Source organism: Hyla sarda, chromosome 2 (assembly GCF_029499605.1).
Source record: "Hyla sarda isolate aHylSar1 chromosome 2, aHylSar1.hap1, whole genome shotgun sequence".
In the NCBI taxonomy this organism is placed as follows: domain Eukaryota; kingdom Metazoa; phylum Chordata; class Amphibia; order Anura; family Hylidae; genus Hyla; species Hyla sarda.
In genome coordinates, this window is record NC_079190.1 from 238,328,786 (window position 1) to 238,351,251 (window position 22,466).

The window sequence follows — 22,466 nt, forward strand, 5'->3', positions numbered from 1 at the left end:
ACATATACTGCACTCTATCAGGGCCTCAAATTATTCACAAAAATACTTTAACAATTTTCTTTTCCTTTGGGAATTGTTCTGTCCATTGTCCTTGTTTTCATTTAGCCAACCATTTGAATTTTCATTGTTTTTTTAACTACTTTTGGCCAAAGTGTGAGAAGGCCACTGACCAAGCAATCTAACAACATGTACACATCTGATATAGACTAATGAGCCATGGCATTAAAACTACTGTACTTATTTTGTGTACTTTGAATTGTGGCATCCAAATACACAGCAAGCTGTATTACAATAGAAATGTGTGGAGACCTTAACGCCGCAATGAATGCAGCCTTTAGAATGTAATCCGCTCCATGTGAAATATAACTTCTGGAATATCTTATATACAATATATGATAAATGCTTCAAAGCAGGCCAAGGGAATTTTAACCACCATGGGAGATCCTTCCTACTCTGTCCACATCTAGACAATTGTCATCACAATCTACATGCCTCTGCATTTTTCTGAGGGGTTCTCCTTAACCAACGTAGAATACCACAGCTAGGTGCTACAACTGAACAGTGAACACATGATCTAGTCCTTGCATCAGACTTCCACTATGTGTTAGAAGTAGATCTTACACTCAAAGAGACTATGAAACTTGCACTTGTAGGCCTGTAAAAGCTCAAAGCAACAGGCTGTTACAGTCTTGGCATCAGGTTTGGTAACACTAAATTACACCATGCATAGTAGTCTACAGACTTTTCTCAGGAATAAGACCAGATCTCCCTTCTACCTACATCTCCTTGCCACTACTGGTTTCTTTAAAATTAGACTGATAGGGATGACCCTTATATTTCTAATGACTGATCAATATACTAATACTAAAATGCCATTTCTGCTGGAAATATCTGTTACCTACCCTTTAACCCATATACATCAGAATGCTATCTGCTCGTGACTCTGAATATAGGCCTTGAAATGACTCCATGCAGGAGTAGAAAGACTAAACATCTGACGAACAGAGAACTTCTGCCAAGAAATTAATGGACACTAGATATGCTAATATATACGGACACAATAATCGAACAACCAATAAAAATGTGCCATGCTAATTGTGATGTCATAACTAACCCTCCTTTTTCCAAATGTAAAAAACAAATTTACTTCCTGTAATAAATCAGAACTCCCTGGAGTCAACACAGAGGAGGGAACTCATACCAACCTGGCCTGGTGTGAATTTTCTTATGTTGACACTCGGAAAAATAGTACAGCGGTAGTCACTCACAGATTAAGGCCGCACATTAACCCATCCTTAACAATACTACCTCCTGTTATTCCCAGGTTTCAGTTCTACAGAGGCAAGCCAGGTTTCATTAAGCTCTCTGGATCTGAATGAACAGAGAGCTACTGAGCTCCCATTGGTCTCTCCTTCCTTTGACTAAATTTCCATCTCTCTGGACTTCTTTTCCTATATTCTGCCTCCCTACTGGACATAGAAAGATCTCCCCAAAGAGTGTCTGCACTTAGTTCCAATTGAAGGTTTAGGAGTTTACAAATGCTTATTCCCTAGAGATGGTACAATATGATCCATGTTTTCTATATTTGTACAGCTGACACAGTTCTTAAGTCATCTTCCCTTCAAAGCAAGCACGTTAATCAAAATGAAATATCAGGGACCTATAAGGAAAAATGAAGGACCACAACTGTAAATTTTGTGGAGTGATTAGTAATGACCAGCAGATACTGAAATTACTGTGGAGCTATTTATTTCTATAGTAAGGGTAGGTTGTCTTTATGGTGTGCACAGGGACCTGCTGCTTACCTGTCTGGACCAAACCGCAATTTCTGCATGCAGTGCAAATTCTTTCTCCTACATGTAAACAGGATTGTAAAAAGGACATAGCCTTCTGAAATTCAATTATTTTGTTTAATTTATAACTTCTGTAACTGTTTGAGTTAACTCCTCCATCTAGAAAAATGTCAGCGACCCTACCCATTTCCATGTTAGAACATCTGGTACTGCCAGGTTTTATTCCTACAGAGCCAATAGACTAACGTGTTTGCAGGTTGTATGTACTCTTATTCCTCTGGCACTTAATACCCTGGGAGCTACTGGACCTTCTTTCCCTAAATTTATCACTGGATTTTCTTTCCTACACCTTGTATCACCAGTGGATGCAGAACACTTTTCCTCTGCACTCAGCTATGTCTCTCTTTCTCTCTCTAGATCATGCTTTTCTGCTCATTCTTCTCATTTAACTCTTGGCCACCATTCAATCTCTAAGCCACAGAATAGCAGTTCACTACCTCCACTATTTTTCTCCTGTGCTGCCCAGCGCTGGCTACATTCTGGCTCCTATCATAGCCTCATAAATATTTTCACCAACTAAAAGTACAGTAGCAATTATTTGGGATTAGATAAGACAGGCTAGCTGTTGCACCAAGGTAAGAGTCAAGGCACACATCGTGGCGCAGTTAAAACCAGCTCCGTTCTAGTAGATCAGCGCTCATTTAAAAAGCCTATTACAAGTCTTGAGGATTGCATGTGGGAGGGCTGAATGACCAATTTCCAATCATGTGTCCCTATGCTAACATTATAAGTCGAATAGCAATTTTCTTTTTTTCCTGGTAATCAAACACAATCAGTTGATCGCTGGCCATATTACACAGGGTATATTGGCCTGATTGGAATAGGGACTATTTTGGAACTATTCTGAGTCAGTCAGATAGCCATCACAATTTGGCTATTGAAAGGTTACTCAGATCCAGAGCAATGACATTTCTACAGTGCAGAACACTTTAACCAAACAATAAGCAGTGGAGGGCCTTTATACAGTGGTTGACTTTATCAATCAAGAGATGGCAGCTCATGTTGAATTCTGATTGGATCACTGGGATAGGTTCCTGTGTTCGGGCAGTAAAGAACAGACATCTGCCTGCATTCCAGAGAACGAGGCTTGTGAAGAGTGGAGCACAGGAGCGGACCAGCTTGTCAGCAGCAGTCCAAGTGGCAGGCGGTCAGTGCCCAGCTAAGTAGCCAACCAATCCAGGATTTCAGCAGAGGGTTGCAGGATAAACTCAGTTTTAGGCACTTTATATTAGTACTCCTACTAAATAAAAGTTTATTCTCCCCTCCCACCATCCCTTGTAATAACAGCCTTAACCTATATTAAGTATATTCTGCCTCCTCATTCTTAAAGGGGTTATCCATGATTAAAAAAACAGGCGATTTCTTAAAACAACAGTTACGGATGTCCTCCGTTTGTAAGTGGTATTGCAGCTCAGTTATACTGAAGCAAAAGGAGGCAAGTTTTAATACCACACACAACCTGACAGGAGTGGTGTTGGTTTTAGAGGAAATACCGTATATATTTAAATATAAACTGACCCGAATATAAGCCGAGACACCTAATTTTACCACAAAAAACTGGGAAAACTTATTGACTTCAGTATATGCCTAGGGTGGGAAATCCATCCCCCTGTCATCCTTCATAGCCACAAATTGTACATATAGCACAGCCACCCCAGCCACTCAAAGCATCGTTCCTTCCGGTGGGATGACCGGAGGAGGTGAGTAGGGGCAGATGGATGGCCCAGCATGTCCTCCCTCGAGTATAAGCTGAGGGGGTCTTTTTTAGCATAAAAAAATGTGCTAAACAGCTTCTACTTGAGTATATATGGTAAGCTTTTTTTCCCCCTCTATCTCTGCATAACCCCTTTATCCTCTGAATCATGTTGGTGTTGCCCAATCAGCATTTTTTTTCTCATTGAGAATTTGTTTGCTTTAGTTCCAATTGAGTGTTATCCACCCTTTATTAGTCTCTTTATACACAACACTTGGGTTTTTGCTGGGTGGGAGTTAATTATATACCCATGTCCACCAAGGGACCCAGACGTCCATGATCCTAGGCTTGGCACTGCTGAGATCCTTACGCTTATACATTTTTCCAGCTTATAATATATCAACTACAACACTGACCACATCTTCAGACACTACAGTGCTGCAGCTGCGACCAATTTCCATTCAACTAGTGTCCTATAGATTATCCCATTTAATTAATTTTATCCTGGTGTAATTTCAGATAGAGTTCCAGTATATCCTGTATCCAACCACCTTGTAAGTATGTACTGTTTCCAAAAAATGCACCAGTTAGCAACATGTTTCTTAGACACATCTGACACAATTTAAAGTGTCATGAAGATAATGTTTACAAAGTAACTTTTTCCTTTAAGGGTTTCTGGCAATTACATACTAGGAAGAGCTAAGGCATGATATATAACTGCTTAAATGATGTAACTGAATTCGGACACAAATAATGATATGATGGTTTGCTTCCAAAAGACAATGAGATAAGCACTAACATACCTAACTAGAGTCCAGCTGGCACGTGGCGAGGTCCACATTTCCAGAGGTGTGTCATCACTTATCTTCGGTGCAGTGCTCAGAGGTCGAGGTTCCAACACATGTTCTACTAGCGTTCCATAACAGCTTATGATGTACAATGATTCCACCACATATTGCTTGGACTGATCTAAGAGGAAAAGGATGTGAAAATTTAAACCAAAACACCACCATCTTCACCAGTATAAGATTAAACCAGTCTCCCTGCAACATTATCTTTAAATGAAAGAGATGGAATAACCCCTATCACCAAAATGAAATTTGTATTCATATAACTCTATTTTCTGTTATTTACACTGTGATACAACTCTGTGTTTCTTAATCAAGACTGTTGTCAAAGATTATTTGGTCTTCTTATCTGGCTTTTTAGACTACATAATTTTTCAGATTTTAGATTATGACATTTTAACGTTTCAACCAAGTGAAGCTTCCTTAGTCAAAACCCTTAACTAAAAAAAATCTACAAGTTCCAGCTTAGAGGCCATTTATTCATCCCTTCACTGTAATTTAACATTTTTGCAGTTTAAATTTTTTCCAGCCTAGAGGCCATTTATTCATCCCTTCACTGTGATTTAAAATGTTTGCAGTTTAATTTTTTTTCCTCCTCACCCTTTAATAGCCATAAAACTTTCAATTTTCCACCTACAGACCCATACAGGGAGCTTGTTTTACGCATGACCAACTGCACACTGTAATGACATCAGTCATTTTACCACAAAAAAACTGCAATTCTGCAAATTTTAAGGGGTGTGAGAGTTTTCAGTAAAAATTATGTTATCTTTCTTCTGTTGGTCAATATGATTACAACGATACCCAATTCATACAGGTTTTGTTTTATTTTAATACTTTTAAAAAATTATAATTTTTTGTAAGAAAATATGTTTAAGTATGCTTAAAATTGTCCTCTTCTGATCCCTATAACACTCTTATTTTTCCATATACGTAAGCATGTATAAAGGCTCATTCTTTTGCACCATGATCTGTAGTTTTGTTTATGTTTATTTTTGTTTACAATTATTTTATTTGAAAATGTGAAAAAGGGAAGGATTAACCCCTTAAGGATCAAGCCCGTTTTTTCCTCCTCGCCTTCTAAAATCCATAACTTTTTTATATTTCCATCTACAGACCCATCTAAGGGCTTGTTTTTTGCGTGACCAATTGTACGTTGTAATGAAACCTCTCATTTTACCATAAAATGTACGGCACACCCAAAAAAATATTTTAAATGAAAACCACAATTTTGCACATTTTGGAGGGTTTCTTTTTCACACTGTACACTTTACGGTAGAAATTGCATGTGTTCCTTATTCTATGGGTCAATACGATTAAAATGATACCCATGGCTAGATACTTGTATATTTTTGTACCTCTAAAACTTTTTGTGCAAAATCAGTAATCTACAATTGCCCTATTTTGACCACCTATAACTTTTTAACTTTTCCATATATAGTGCGGTATGAGGGCTAATTTTTTGCGCCGTCATCTGTACTTTTTATTGATACCACATTTGCATATATAAAACTGTTATCAAATTTTTTAGAATTTTTTTTGGAATAAAATGTGACAAAAACGCAGCATTTTTGGACCTTTTTTTATTTTTTTACATTTACGCCGTTCACCGTACGGGATCATTAACATTATATTTTGATAGATCAGACATTTACGCACGCAATGATACCAAATATTTTATTTTAAAAAAAGTTACGCTTTTTAGGGGTAAAATGGGAAAAACGGCAAATTTTCATTTTTATTGGGGGAGGGGATTTTTCAACTTTTTTTTTTTTTTTTACACTTTTTATGTCCCCATAGGGGACTATCTATAGCAATCATTTGATTGCTAATACTGTTCAGTGCTATGCATAGGACATAGCACTGATCAGTATTATTGGTTATCTTCTGCTCTGGTCTGCTCGATCTCAGACCAGGGCAGGAGACGCCGGGAGACGGACGGAGGCAGTTGAGGGGACCTCCGTCCGCCATTACAGATGATCGGATCGCCGCGGCAGCGCTGCGAGCGATCCTATCATTTATTTTAACGTGCACATTGCCACAGATGCCGTGATCTGTACTGATCAAGGCATCTGAGGGGTTAAAGGCGGACATCCGCGCGATCGCGGATGTCGGCCATTACCGGCGGGTCCCCGTCTGCTTATAGCAGCCGGAACCTGCTGTGTATGACACGAGCACCGCTCCGATGCTCATGGACATACACAGGACGTAAATGTACATCCTGGTGGGCGAATTACGGCCAAGCCAGGACGTACATTTACGTCCGTGGTCGTTAAGGGGTTAAAACATTTATTGGGAAAGGGGCTTCTTTGTATTTATTAACACAAATTATTTTTTTCACAATTCTTTAGTCCTTATAAGGCACTATTACATGCAATATTCTGATTGTAAAAACTGTTCAATGTTATGTTATAGCACAGCACTGATCATTAATATTAGCGCTCTGTTTCTCCAGCCTGCCAGATGAGGGTACTCCAGCCTTTATGTCAGCTGATTGGGTCCCCATGATCATGCCATGGAGGTCCAGATTAGCCCTCTGAGCTAGCCGTCACATGTATTTTCAGATTTTAGATACCGCAATCAAAGTAAGGGTTCATGCCAGACATTAGCGGTGAGTCCTGGCAGCTAATAGCACTCGGTACTTACCGGGTATGAATTGCGATCAACTGGTGAGTGCACTTTAGGGACAATGCTAATCACTTAACCACCATGGACAACCCCTTTAAATACCACAAAAAATGGCCTAAAATGTGACGCAATAGAGAACAACTAGAGTTTCCTGAAAAGCTTTTAACATGTTGTAGATACATGTGAAAATACATGGCGGTCATGCCATTCTATATGGTAAAATCTTATGCTTTGTTCCCTTTAAATCCTGCCTTTGTTGTGGAGAGACATACTGCCCCACCTGCTGGTGTGATGAACTGGGGTACCATTATACTTATATAGGGGGACATTTCTAAAGCTTTTTACACTGCTTTTTGGTGTAAGATTGTCACAGATTTTTTTTGCACTTGCAGAAAAGGTATGCAATTTTTTGCTTAAGTGATATTGACTAAAATGATTTTGGTACACACTTCTGCTTTTTCACTTTGCAGTGGTAAGAGATTTATGAAGTTCAACTTTTCACAAAAAAAAAAAAAAAAGTAGATTTGCAGCATAAGTCGCACTTCAGTAGTGTTCTGAACTGAAATGTCACAAAAATATATACTAGCCCCGTATTTATCAAAGTCCTCTACTATTTAATATATTTGGTGCATGTACAATTATTTGTTTGTTATTTATTTATCTATGTTATATTCACTAGTGTGGTTTTCCTTCAATACACACCTTACATTTCACTATTTGTATCACATTTTTATTCTACTGTCATTCTTCACTCCTATTAATTTATTTTCAATTGTATTTCAATCAATTTAATTTTAATTCAATTCCATTATGTTTATTTTTTGTTTCTTTTTATTTATTCATTTGTCTTATATTGATTATTTTTTAAATTTTTATAAAAATTTTTATTAATTTAATTTGTTATTTGTTACTCTCTATTTTAACTTTTATTCATTCATTTATTCATTTTTATAATTATTTTTAATTATATTTTTTTCATTTATTTTTATTTTTTATCTTTATTTCTCATTGTTCATTTTTATTTTAACCTTATTTATTTATTATATAATTTTTTTCATATATATTTTTTCATTACTTTTCATCATTTCGTTTATATGTATTTTTATATATATATATATATATATATATATATATCAATTAACAAATTGATTTTCTTTTTTATAATCTATTTCTAATATGGTCACTACTGTCAATATGATTGTCTCTAATTATAATAAATGTTTTTTTTCACCCCCTCACTGTGTGTTTCACTCACTCACGCACTTATCACTGCATGTATCACGTTTTGTCACGGTTAATTCACACCATCACATGCTTTTTCACTATATACTGTTTGTTTCCCATTGCGCATGCATCTTTGTTCTTATCCCTGGCACCGGTGGTGGCAAATCACGTGATCGGGTGACGCCGGCGGCAAACCGGAAGTGCTAACACGCACTTCATAACACTGTTTGCCGTTAGGCTCATCAACACCAGGTATGTAATATACTTACCACCTGGTAGATTCAACATCATTAGATAGGGGGAGGTGTTTGAGAAGTGCTTGGTAGCTAGACATTAATGTTTTATCGGTCATACTGTCCATCTTTGAGTCTCCCACCGGATTGGTGGTTCCCGTCTATAAATGTTAAACAACAAATACCCCCAAGGATTCCAGGGCATTAATTCAAACAACAACGTTTAGGGGTACCCCCCAAAAGGGGTTAGCCCTAAAACTAGAAATCCCCCCTGATAGTATTAAAATACCCAAAGCTTTATTTTGTTCATTAAAATAATCTAGTATAAGGACAAAGAAATGTGTGTGTGCTCTTTAAAAACACAGCCGTTGCTCAGTAAGGTCACTGTGGAAGTCCTATAAAGTAATTCTATAGTATTAGGCTTTTAGCTACGGACATTCACTTAGATTGCTGCTGGCTTGTGTGGCTGCTTATTTAAAAAGTAATGCTAGCCATCCGCCCCCCGACGTTTCGTTAGGCCACGCTGACTATCTCAAGGGAGTCCGGCCTTTTGGGGGGGTACCCCATCTATAAACGAACTGGTGATGTGACCTATAGTCACGACCCCTGAGGAAGCACACTGTTAGCGAAACGATCGTTGGGGGTCTGGTGGGTATGGTCAGGCATTCCATTTGCTCTTTGTTCTATTAACTTCCTTATGTCCTGTGTAACAGTGTGGGGTCCAATTGCCCACTTGTGACCTTGGCCTTTGCCTGGGATCCTCTTGTCACTTGTATTTATCCCACACTGCTATTATAGGTCTGTATATTCAGTTTGCTTTATCAGACTTTGTACCCACCCATTTTTCTGCAGTACTCTGATGCCTGATTGCTCTTTTCCTTGTTTCCTATACTGTTTTGTTTTCTCAATATATACATTTTTTTAAAGTTATCTTTTTATGTATTATACAATAAAGTTTACTACTATTATATTCTATTGTAGTTCTGTGCTTAATTTCTTTTTTCGGAGTGTGTAGTTCTCTTACACAGTTACCTACCTATTCTTTCTCGGTGTTCATGTACAATGTAACTAAACCATCAAAACCTGTGTATAACATCAGTGCACCGACACCGACTTTAATAAATGTCCCCTATAAAGTTACATGTAACTATGTTACTTTGTCCTGAGCTGGCAGTCTATATGCCCTAATAGGCTAGGCTTTAAGGCAAATTCTATAGGGTATTTAGTACATTATGGTATGTGTGAATACAGGCTAAAAAGTAAGCATAATTAAAATGCAACATAGTGACTTATGAAATGACAAAACTGATTTCATATATCCTCATCCTCCTTCTCCACAGTCTTCTATTATATAATGTTGACTAGTAACAGTAAAATAAAGGCTGAGATGTTATAACATTAAATGACAGCCATTTTTGTTTTATCTAAAAGTGTTATATGTTTGATTTGACATCCTAGTAGACTGATATATATGCATACAGTGGCCCTGATTTATCAAACTGTCTGAGAGAAAAAGTGGAGGGATTTTCCCACAGCAACCAATCACAGCTCAGCTTTCACTTTACCAGAGCTCATTAGCTGAGCTGTGATTGGTTGCTGGGGGAAAATCTCTCCACTTTTTCTCTCACACGGTTTGATAAATCTCCCCGAGTGTGTGTGTTTATTTTCATGTATTCACGCCTGCTTTAGCAGAGATATATTTTTATTCTCCTGGGTCAAAATAAAGATCAATGTGAAGAACTACTAAAATTACTATGCAAATACGTACACTGCTCAAAAAAATAAAGGGTACACTAAGATAACACATCCTAGATCTGAATGAATGAACTAATCGTATGAAATACTTTCGTCTTTACATAGTTGAATGTGCTGACAACAAAATCACGGAACAATTATCAATGGAAATCAAATTTACCAACCCATGGAGGTCTGGATATGGAGTCACACTCCAAATCTAAGTGAAAAACCACACTACAGGCTGATCCAACTTTGATGTAATGTCCTTTTAAACAAGTCAAAATGGGTCTCAGTAGTTTGTGTGGCCTCCACGTACCCGTATGACCTCCCTACAAATGCCTGGGGATGCTCCTGATGAGGTGGCAGATGGTCTCCTGAGGGATGTTCTTCCAGACCTGGACTAAAGCATCCGCCAACTCCTAGACAGTCTGTGGTGCAACGTGGCATTGGTGGATGGAGCGAGACATGATGTCCCAGATGTGCTCAATCGGATTCAGGTCTAGGGAATGGGCGGGCCAGTCCATAGCATCAATGCCTTCCTCTTGCAGGAACTGCTGACACTCCAGCCACATGAGGTCTAGCATTATCTTGCATTAGGAGGAACCCAGGGCCAAACGCAAAAGCATATGGTCTCACAAGGGGTCTGAGGATCTCATCTGGGTACCTAATGACAGTCAGGCTACCTCTGGCAAGCACAGGGATGTGCGGCCGCCCAAAGAAATGCCATCCCACACCATTACTGACCCACCGCCAAACCGGTCATGCTGGAGGATGTTGCAGGCAGCAGAACATTCTCCACGGCGTCTCCAGACTCTGTCACGTCTGTCACATGTGCTCAGAGTGAACCTGCTTTCATCTGTGAAGAGCACAGGGCGCCAGTGGCGAACTTGCCAATCTTGGTGTTCTCTGGCAAATGCGAGACGTCCTTCACAGTGTTGGGCTGTAAGCACAACCCCCACCTGTGGACGTCAGGCTCTCATTCCACCCTCATGGGGTCTGTTTCTGACCGTTTGAGTGGACACATGCACATTTGTGGCCTACTGGAGGTCATTTTGCAGGGCTCTAGCAGTGCTTTTCCTGCTCCTCCTTGCACAAAGGCGGAGGTAGCGGTCCTGCTACTGGGTTGTTGCCCTCCTACAGTCTCCCCACGTCTCCTGATGTACCGGCCTGTGTCCTGGTAGCGCCTCCATGCTCTGGACACTATGCTGACAGACACAGCAAACCTTCTTGCCACAGCTTGCATTGATGTGCCATCCTGGATGAACTGCACTACCTGAGCCACTTGTGTGGGTTGTAGACTCCGTCTCATGCTACCACTAGAGTGAAAGCACCGCCAGCATTCAAAAGTGACCAAAACATCAGCCAGGAAGCATAGGAACTGAGAAGTGGTCTGTGGCCACCACCTGCAGAACTACCCCTTTATGTGTCTTGCTAATTGCCTATAATTTCCACCTGTTGTCGGTTCCATTTGCACAACAGCATGTGAAATTGATTGTCAATCAGTATTGCTTCCTGAGTGGACAGTGTGATTTCACAGAAGTGTGATTGACTTGGAGTTACATTGTGTTGTTTAAGTGTTCCCTGTCACGATTCGGCTTCCAGGTAGTGGATCCTCTGTGCCAGAGAGGGATTGGCGTGGACCGTGCTAGTGGACCGGTTCTAAGCCACTACTGGTTTTCACCAGAGCCCGCCGCAAAGCGGGATGGTCTTGCTGCGGCGGTAGTGACCAGGTCGTATCCACTAGCAACGGCTCACCTCTCTGGCTGCTGAAGATAGGCGCGGTACAAGGGAGTAGGCAGAAGCAAGGTCAGACGTAGCAGAAGGTCGGGGGCAGGCGGCAAGGTTCGTAGTCAGGATGGGTAGCAGAAGTTCAGGTACACAGGCTTTGGACACACTAAACGCTTTCACTGGCACAAGGCAACAGGATCCGGCAAGGGAGTGCAAGGGAGGAGACTAGATAAAGGCAGGGAGCAGGTGGGAGCCAATTAAGCTAATTGGGCCAGGCACCAATCATTGGTGCACTGGCCCTTTAAGTCTCAGAGAGCTGGCGCGCGCGCGCCCTAGAGAGCGGAGCCGCGCGCGCCAGCACATGACAGCAGGGGACCGGGACGGGTAAGTGACCTGGGATGCGATTCGCGAGCGGGCGCGTCCCGCTGTGCGAATCGCATCCCCAACGGCCAGAACAGTGCAGCGCTCCCGGTCAGCGGGACTGACCGGGGCGCTGCAGGGAGAAAGACGCCGTGAGCGCTCCGGGGAGGAGCGGGGACCCGGAGCGCTAGGCGTAACAGTACCCCCCCCCTTAGGTCTCCCCTTCTCTTTGTCCGGTAACTGCCTCCCCTGGGATGAGGACACCGGGAAAGAATGGAGGGTTTCCTCAACGGCAGGCAGTACAGCAGGAGTGGGAATGGGGAGGGAGGGCAGAGGGCGAGGCCTGGCACGGGGCAGTGTGACACCAGGACGGGGGCCATGGGGAGGCACAGAGGCTTGCCTGATGGGACTGGGAGGGGGGGGAGAGGCACTTCCTGTGGCAGGCAGAGTCCCAGTTCCTGATCTCCCCGGTGGTCCAATCAATGGTGGGGGAATGAAGCCGGAGCCAAGGCAGACCGAGGAGGACCTCAGAGGTACAGTTGGGGAGAATGAAGAACTCAATCCTTTCGTGGTGGGGTCCGATAGACATCAGGAGGGGTTCTGTGCGGTAACGCACGGTGCAGTCCAATCTGGCTCCGTTGACCGCGGAAATGTAGAGCGGTTTGACGAGACGGGTCACCGGGATGCTGAATCTATTAACAAAGGACTCCAACATAAAATTCCCGGAGGCACCAGAGTCCAAGCAGGCCACGGCTGAGATGGAGGAGTTGGCTGTAGGGGAAATCCGCACGGGCACCGTGAGACGTGGAGAAGAAGACTTAGAAGCAAAAGATGCCACACCCACGTGAGCTGGGTGCGTGCGTGCGTTTCCCAGGCGTGGAGGACGGATAGGGCAATCCACCAAGAAATGCTCAGTACTGGCACAGTACAGACAGAGATTTTCTTCTCTACGGCGATTCCTCTCTTCCTGGGTCAGGCGAGACCGATCCACTTGCATGGCCTCCTCGGCGGGAGGCCCAGGCGAAGACTGCAAAGGATGCTGTGGGAGAGGTGCCCAGAGATCTAAGTCTTTTTCCTGGCGGAGCTCTTGGTGTCGCTCAGAAAAACGCATGTCAATGCGGGTAGCCAAATGGATGAGTTCTTGGAGGTTGGCAGGAATCTCTCGTGCGGCCAGCACATCCTTGATGCGACTGGATAGGCCTTTTTTAAAGGTCGCGCAGAGAGCCTCATTATTCCAGGATAGTTCAGAAGCAAAAGTACGGAATTGTATGGCGTACTCGCCAACGGAAGAATTACCCTGGACCAGGTTCAGCAAGGCAGTCTCAGCAGAAGAGGCTCGGGCAGGTTCCTCAAAGACACTTCGGACTTCAGCAAAGAAGGACTGGACTGTGGCTGTGGCAGGATCATTGCGGTCCCAGAGCGGTGTGGCCCAAGACAAGGCCTTTCCTGAAAGAAGACTTACTACGAACGCCACCTTAGACCGTTCTGTAGGAAACAAGTCTGACAACATCTCCATATGCAGGGAACACTGAGACAAAAATCCACGGCAGAGTCTGGAGTCCCCATCAAATTTGTCCGGCAGGGACAAGCGGAGGTTAGGAGCGGCCACTCGCTGCGGAGGAGGTGCAGGAGCTGGCGGAGGAGATGGTTGCTGCTGTAGCAGAGGCAGAATTTGCTGTAACATGGCGGTCAACTGCGACAGCTGCTGTCCTTGTTGGGCAATCTGCTGCGATTGCTGAGCGACCACCGTGGGAAGATCAGCGAGACTTGGCAGCGGCACCTCAGCGGGATCCATGGCCGGATCTACTGTCACGATTCGGCTTCCAGGTAGTGGATCCTCTGTGCCAGAGAGGGATTGGCGTGGACCGTGCTAGTGGACCGGTTCTAAGCCACTACTGGTTTTCACCAGAGCCCGCCGCAAAGCGGGATGGTCTTGCTGCGGCGGTAGTGACCAGGTCGTATCCACTAGCAACGGCTCACCTCTCTGGCTGCTGAAGATAGGCGCGGTACAAGGGAGTAGGCAGAAGCAAGGTCAGACGTAGCAGAAGGTCGGGGGCAGGCGGCAAGGTTCGTAGTCAGGATGGGTAGCAGAAGTTCAGGTACACAGGCTTTGGACACACTAAACGCTTTCACTGGCACAAGGCAACAGGATCCGGCAAGGGAGTGCAAGGGAGGAGACTAGATAAAGGCAGGGAGCAGGTGGGAGCCAATTAAGCTAATTGGGCCAGGCACCAATCATTGGTGCACTGGCCCTTTAAGTCTCAGAGAGCTGGCGCGCGCGCGCCCTAGAGAGCGGAGCCGCGCGCGCCAGCACATGACAGCAGGGGACCGGGACGGGTAAGTGACCTGGGATGCGATTCGCGAGCGGGCGCGTCCCGCTGTGCGAATCGCATCCCCAACGGCCAGAACAGTGCAGCGCTCCCGGTCAGCGGGACTGACCGGGGCGCTGCAGGGAGAAAGACGCCGTGAGCGCTCCGGGGAGGAGCGGGGACCCGGAGCGCTAGGCGTAACATTCCCTTTATTTTTTGAGCAGTGTATATAATAAAATTTAATATTATCCTTTAAATTTCCCTGCATAGCAGCTTAGAGATCTCCTGGAAATGATCTCAATAACTACTGTGCACAATGGCAGGCATGGCTTTCTAACATTGCACAGCTTCACGGAGCCCCTTTACTGTGTGAGTCAGACCAACATATGTTGCTCTATGTTTAGACCTGACTCCTTTGCTGATAGACATACAGGGCAGTCAGAAACAATTACATTTACATCATCATCTCAGTCAAGGACATATGGCTAGGACAAAAACCACCTAAAAAGTCAGACACATCTGTCACAAACAGCAAACAAAAGGCACATAATATATACAGTGCTACTATCAAAAGTACAATTTATTCTAATAAATAGTAGCCCAAAATATTCTCTATAAGTGCCATAAATTATTTTATGTCACAAACATCTTTATTTACTGGAACAAAATGTTCAGGCATAGTATTAGAATTAAAAGAAAACATAGAATGGCAAATAAAATTGTCATTTTGACTAAACCCTATGGGAAAACAGTAGACACTGAAGAGTTGTTATGTCTTTATTTTGTACATATAGTTGTGCCAACTGTAGACCTATAAGTTTGAAACTAAAGACAATTGATAATGTACAGTGCATCTTGAAAATCTTTCCCTTTTTCACATTGTGTTTTGCTGCAACCTTGTGCTAAAATAAAAATAAAAATCTTAATCATTGAGCACTCAATACCCAATAATTAAAATGTGAACATATCATTTTACAAAATGTTAGTAAATGTATTAAGAGGAAAATCTAAGTTATTGCTTTGACATAAGTATTCAGAACCTTTACTGAGTAGTTATTTAAAGCACCTTTGGCTGAGATTACAGCCTTCCGTCTTCTTTTGGGTGATGGCACAAGCATTTCCTGCCATCCTACTCTGCAGATCCTCTCAAGCTCTGTCAGGTTAAATAGGAAAGCCATTTTCAGGTGTCTACAGAGTTGTTCAACTAGGTTCAAGTCAGGGCTCAGTCTGAGCCACTTAAAGGGGAACTCCGGTGGAAATAAGTAGAAAACATATGTTTTCAAATCAACTGGTGCCAGAAAGTTAAACAGACTTGTAAATTACTTCTACTAAAAAAATCTTAATCCTTCCAGTAGTTATTAGCTGCTATATAAAACAGATACATTTGTGAATTTATTTCTGTCTGACAACAGTGCTCTCTGCTGACACCCCTGTCCATGTTAGGAACTGTCCAGATTAGAAGCAAATCCCCATAGAAAACCTCTCCTGCTCTTTCAGTACACTCTTCCTGGCCGGGTTATTCCTAGGAGAAGGAACTGGGCCTTACCCTCTCTGACTCTGAGGTGGATTATATTCTTCAGCATTCTCAGGGTTACTCGAGATGTATCCGCCTGAAAGAATCTAATTTTAAACTGCTATCTAGATGGTATAGAACCCCCAAATTCTTGTACACACACGGTTTATCATCCGATGGCTCCTGCTGGCGGTGTGGGACACAGGTAGGGACCCTAACGCACATTTGGTGGACTTGTCCATACATTCAGATGTTCTGGAGGGATTCTGACTCTGTTATAAACTCCATCACTCCATCTGTTCCTCCACAAAATCTTGTCTCTCGTGACAGTTAGTTCTTCCTCTCTTTAGGACTAGGTTTTTACATTGATATGCAATGCTGTTTCTTTTAAAATAATATCCAGTCAACTGAATGTACTATAGGTGACTTCAAAAAAGGTGTAGAAACATTTTCAAGATGCTCAAGAGAAATATAGGCTGGTTTCAGTCTGACAATAATCCCTCATCTATACACTAAAACTCAAAAACATTACTACCAGAATAAAAAGAAAAAAAAACAACAACTAACCTTTGTCCCTTTTGATGCCTTGGTTACTGGCAAACCAGGATCGGGATGAACCAAACACAGCAGCAACACAAAACTCTCCTCCTGTTGACTTGCTTGGGGAAATCTGTGGAGCTGGCTTGGCTTTGCTTTAAAAACAAAATAGGGAAATAAAGAATCAAAATGTTTGTTGGGGAATAAATTGCATGCAAAGTATAGAAAAATATCATAATAATCAACAATAGTTAAACTATAGTTGGACAATACAGGGGTTTAATATTTTGCAACATTTTTTCAACAGTAATATAATAAAATAACATACAGTATATATTGTATAGATAGATAGATTGATAGATTACTAAAACAATTGGATTTATCATACAATAATGCAGAATATAGTGCATTGGCTTTGGGTACACTAGTACCTAGGGCTGGGCGGTATACCGGTTCATAGCGAATACCGAATTTTTTCCCTGCACGATATGAATTTTTCCCATACTGCAACACCGGTCGGGCCCCTCCCCCTCAAATGAATGAATTATCACCCACAGCGGCTGTCCCCACATCGGGGAAATAATCATCATCATAATCCTGTGAGCTGCCCGCGCTTTAAATTAATGAGATGCAGGCCGAGGTGCTATAAATGATTAAATTGCGGCCGCGTTGCTTTAAATGAATAAGATGCAGCCGCAGTGCTATAAATGGCCCCATCCACCCCCTCTCAATAAGGTGCAGTCGTCCTGTGCAGAAAAGCAGCCCCCTTCCTCATGACCACTGATGCCCCATGAGGTAAGATCTTGCATGGAGCCCCAGACTGAGGGATATTGACCGTCATCTTGAAGTTCTTCCATTTACTAATAATTGCACCAACAGTTGTTGCCTTCTCACCAAGCTGCTTGCCTATTGTCCTGTAGCCCACAATTTTATCCCTGATGTCCTTACACAGCTCTCTGGTCTTGGCCATTGTAGAGAGGTTGGAGTCTGTTTGAACGGTGTATTTTATATGGGTAACAAGTTCAAACAGGTGCAGTTAACACAGGTAATGAGTGGAGAACAGGAGGGCTTCTTAAAGAAAAAATAACAGGTCTGTGAGAGCCGGAATTCTTATTGGTTGGTAGGTGATGAAATACTTTTTTCATGCAATAAAATGGAAATAAAAAAACAATCATACAATGTGATTTTCTGGATTTGGAGATAGGTTGTGGAGATAAAAGACACAACCCATGGACAGATCTGGTGCTCTTTTTGGAAGCACACAGCCATGTTTTTTTAATCCCCTTTCAGGTACAGAAAAGGGTTTTATGTTTGTTTTCTATTCAACTAAAATTTACCTAACAATGCAGTTCCTCTGTAAAGGAGGGTCCTGTACAAGTTCTTGCCACCAGATAGAAAAGTGGCTAAGCCCTTTCTCCCTTTCTCTATGGTACTAATGCATCTTTTAAACCAGCTATACACAGTAGAAACACGGTAGTCATAGTATGTATTAATCATTTCTCCTAATTCATATAGTGCCATTATTAAAGCTCTGTGTGCTGAATGTAACATAAGCAATACCCATTGGTCCATGTAGCAATCAAGCTTTTTCTCATTATACTATTCACAAACCTCTGTGGTTTAAACTGCAATATACTGTACATATTTCCTAAAATACAGGTTATGGCGTAAATCCTGTAGTGATCCAATCTACTCTTTTCAGCGATACTATAACATAGTCCAGTATTGATTTGCTGTAGCGCTGGAGTAGTTGAAAGGCCGCTCACTACAAAGAAGTGATTTGTAAATGTAATGTGCTATGGTAATCTCTTAAAGACTAAACTGACCCGCTTTGGCATCAGATCAACATAATACTGGTCTGGAATAACCAGAAATGTTTACAAGAAAGGATATAAAAGCATTATGAATCATCACACAATGATGCTGAGGTGTTCCATGTAATCAATCATTGTTACATGCTCATGTGTCAGCTGAGTGTTGGGACACACCACAGCATTAAAAGGGTAGATGGGATCATAAAATGCATTTCATTTTGGAATGTTTCCATTGGAACACTATATTAAATTATGAATTCCCGGGTCTTTTCTTTCCAATTCAAGGTAATGGATATGTAATTTAGAAAGTGGAGATTTAAGTGTTTGTCATGAACTGGAATTAGTCATTTCTGAAGAACAACCGAATGGCACTTTTTTCATACCAATAAAATGTGTCTTTGGTTAGACACTGTGCAGGGAGAAGCTTAAAGGCTTGTATAAACGAGCACAGTAAAACGGCTATTTCCTACTCCAGAAAAGTATTTCTGTCAAATGCCATACTAATACCTCCTCACTTTCAGAAATCCACAATATTTCACCATCATTAATATACACTGGAAAGACAGAAGCAGTCTTCAAGTCTCAGTATAAGGACCTGTCTTAAAAATACACAATAAGGAGTAATGAACATAAGGACAAATGCTACATAATATAAATGCCTTGAAAACTTACCTTAACCCCTTAAGGACCCATCCCATTTATACCTTAAGGACCCGGCCATTTTTTGCACATCTGACCACTGTCACTTTGAACATTAATAACTCTGGGATGCTCTTACTTTTCATTCTGATTCCGAGAATGATTTTTCGTGACATATTCTACTTTATGTTAGTGGTAAAATTTTGTCGATACTTGCATAATTTCTTGGTGAAAAATTCCCAAATTTGATGAAAAAATTGAAAATTTTGCATTTTTTTATTTTATTTTGAAGCTCTCTGCTTATAAGGAAAATGCATATTCCAAAAAAAGTATATATTGATTCACATACACAATATGTCTACTTTATGTCTGCATCATAAAGTTGACATGTTTTTACTTTTGGAAGACATCAGAGGGCTTTAACCCCTTCAGGACGGAGCCCATTTTGGCCTTAAGGACCGGAGCGTTTTTTGCACATCTGACCACTGTCACTTTAAACATTAATAACTCTGGAATGCTTTTAGTTATCATTCTGATTCCGAGATTGTTTTTTCGTGACATATTCTACTTTAACATAGTCGTAAATTTTTGTCGATACTTGCATCCTTTTTTGGTGAAAAATCCGTAAATTTGATGAAAAATTTGAAAATTTAGCATTTTTCTAACTTTGAAGCTTTCTGCTTGTAAGGAAAATGGATATTACGAATACATTTTTTTTTGGTTCACATATACAATATGTCTACTTTATATTTGCATCATAAAATTGATGAGTTTTTACTTTTGGAAGACACCAGAGGGCTTCAACGGTCAGCAGCAATTTTCCGATTTTTCACAAAATTTTCAAACTCAGTATTTTTCAGGGACCAGTTCAGGTTTGAAGTGGATTTGAAGGGTCTTCATAGTAGAAATACCCCATAAATGACCCCATTATAAAAACTACACCCCCCAAAGTATTCAAAATGACATTCAGTCAGCGTTTTAACCCTTTAGGTGTTTCACACGAATAGCAGCAAAGTGAAGGAGAAAATTCACAATCTTCATTTTTTACACTCACATGTTCTTGTAGACCCAATTTCTGAATTTTTACAAGGGGTAAAAGGACAAAATTTTTACTTGTATTTGTAGCCCAATTTCTCTCGAGTAAGCACATACCTCATATGTCTATGTAAAGTGTTCGGCGGGCGCAGTAGAGGGCTCAGAAGGGAAGGAGCGACAAGGGGATTTTGGAGAGTACGTTTTTCTGAAATGGTTTTTGGGGGGCATGTTACCTTTAGGAAGCCCTTATGGTGCCAGAACAGCAAAAAAAAACCACATGGCATACCATTTTGGAAACTAGACCCCTCGGGGAATGTAACATGGGATAAAGTGAACCTTAATACCCCACAGGTGTTTCACGACTTTTGCAAATGTAAAAAATAAATAAAAATTTTTACCTAAAATGCTTGTTTTCCCCCAAAAATTTTATTTTTAAAAAGGGTAATAGCAGAAAATACCCCTAAAAATTTGAAGCCCAATTTCTCCCGATTCAGGAAACACCCCATATGGGGGTGAAAAGTGCTCTGCTGGCGCACTACAGGTCTCAGAAGAGAAGGAGTCAAATTTGGCTTTTTGAACGCAAATTTTGCTCTGGGGGCATGCCGCATTTAGGAAGCCCCTATGGTGCCAGGATAGCAAAAAAAACCCCACATGGCATACCATTTTGGAAACTAGACCCCTCGGGGAACGTAACAAGGGGTTAAGTGAACCTTTATACCCCACAGGTGTTTCACGACTTTTGCATATGTAAAAATTTTTTTTTTTTTTTTACCTAAAATGCTTGTTTTCCCAAAAATTTTACATTTTTAAAAAGGGTAAAAGCTGAAAATACCCCCCAAAATTTGTAACACAATTTCTCCCGAGTACGGCGATACCCCATATGTGACCCTAAACTGTTGCCTTGAAATACGACAGGGCTCCAAAGTGAGAGCGCCATGCGCATTTGAGGCCTAAATTAGGGACTTGCATAGGGGTGGACATAGGGGAATTCTACGCCAGTGATTCCCAAACAGGGTGCCTCCAGCTGTTGCAAAACTCCCAGCATGCCTGGACAGTCAACGGCTGTCCGACAATACTGGGAGTTGTTTTGCAACAGCTGGAGGCTCCGTTCTGGAAACAGTGGCGTACCAGACGTTTTTCATTTTTATTGGGGAGGGGAGGGGGGCTGTGTAGGGGTATGTGTATATGTAGTGTTTTTTACTTTTTATTTTATTTTTTGTGTTAGTGTAGTGTAGTGTTTTTAGGGTACAGTCGCAAGGGCGGGGGTTCACAGTAGTTTCTCGCTGGCAATTTGAGCTGCAGCAGAAAGTTTGCGGCAGCTCAAATTTGCAGCCCGATACTTACTGTAAGCCTCCGCCCATGTGAGTGTACCCTGTACGTTCACATTGGGGGGGGGGGGGGGACATCCAGCTGTTGCATAACTACAACTCCCAGCATGCCCGTTGGCTGTCGGTGACTGCTGAGAGTTGCAGTTTTGTAACAACTGTAGGCACACTGGTTATGTATCACTGAGTTTGTGACCTAACTCAGTGTTTCACAACCAGTGTGCCTCCAGCTGTTGCAAAACTACAACTCCCAGCATGTACGGTGCATGGTGTACGGTGACTGCTGAGAGTTGTAGTTTGCAACAGCTGGAGGCACACCGGTCGTGAAACACTGAGTTAGGTAAAAAAAAACTCTGAGTTTCACAACCAGTGTGCCTTCAGCTGTTGCAAAACTACAACTCTCAGCAGTCACCGACAGCCAACGGGCATGCTGGGAGTTGTAGTTATGCAACCAGCAGATGCACCACTACAACTCCCAGCATGCACTTTAGCTGTTTGTGCAAGCTGGGAGTTGTAGTTATACAACAGCTGAAGGTACACTTTTCCATAGAAAGAATGTGCCTCCAGCTGTTGCAAAACCATAAGTCCCAGCATGCCCATAAGGGAATGCTGGGAGTTGTGGTGGTCTGCCTCCTGCTGTTGCATAACTACAGCTCCCAGCATGCCCTTTTTGCATGCTGGGAGCTGTTGCTAAGCAACAGCAGGAGGCTGTCACTCACCTCCAACGATCCTCGCCGCACAGGTCAGTCCCTCGTCGTCTCCGCCGCCGCAGCTGCTCCTGGGGCCCCGATCCCAACAGGGGCGCCGGGGATCGGGGTCCCCAGCACCGGGGGTCGTCTTCCCGCACCCGCTCACGTCCTCCGGAAGAGGGGCGGAGCGGGTGCGGGAGTGACACCCGCAGCAGGCGCCCTGATTGGTCGGCCGGTAATCCGGCCGACGAATCAGGGCGATCGTGAGGTGGCACCAGTGCCACCTCACCCCTGCAGGCTC

General features: G+C 42.3%; 1 protein-coding gene across 6 annotated transcripts in view; it reads right to left on the bottom strand.

Annotated features, from left to right (window-relative positions):
* The window catches only part of BCAS3 (BCAS3 microtubule associated cell migration factor), a 1,340,542-nt gene that overhangs the window by 634,140 nt on the left and 683,936 nt on the right, over nt 1-22,466 (bottom strand). For all 6 annotated transcript variants that reach the window (XR_008888692.1, XM_056556703.1, XM_056556707.1 and 3 more), the window contains 2 exons: nt 16,694-16,818; nt 4,350-4,515 (listed from right to left, as the gene is read on the bottom strand). Coding sequence is in view for 5 of the 6 variants with exons in the window: in XM_056556703.1 (XP_056412678.1) it covers nt 4,350-4,515; nt 16,694-16,818 (291 nt within the window). In the remaining variant the exon portion in view is untranslated. The remainder of the gene's footprint in view (nt 1-4,349; nt 4,516-16,693; nt 16,819-22,466) is intronic.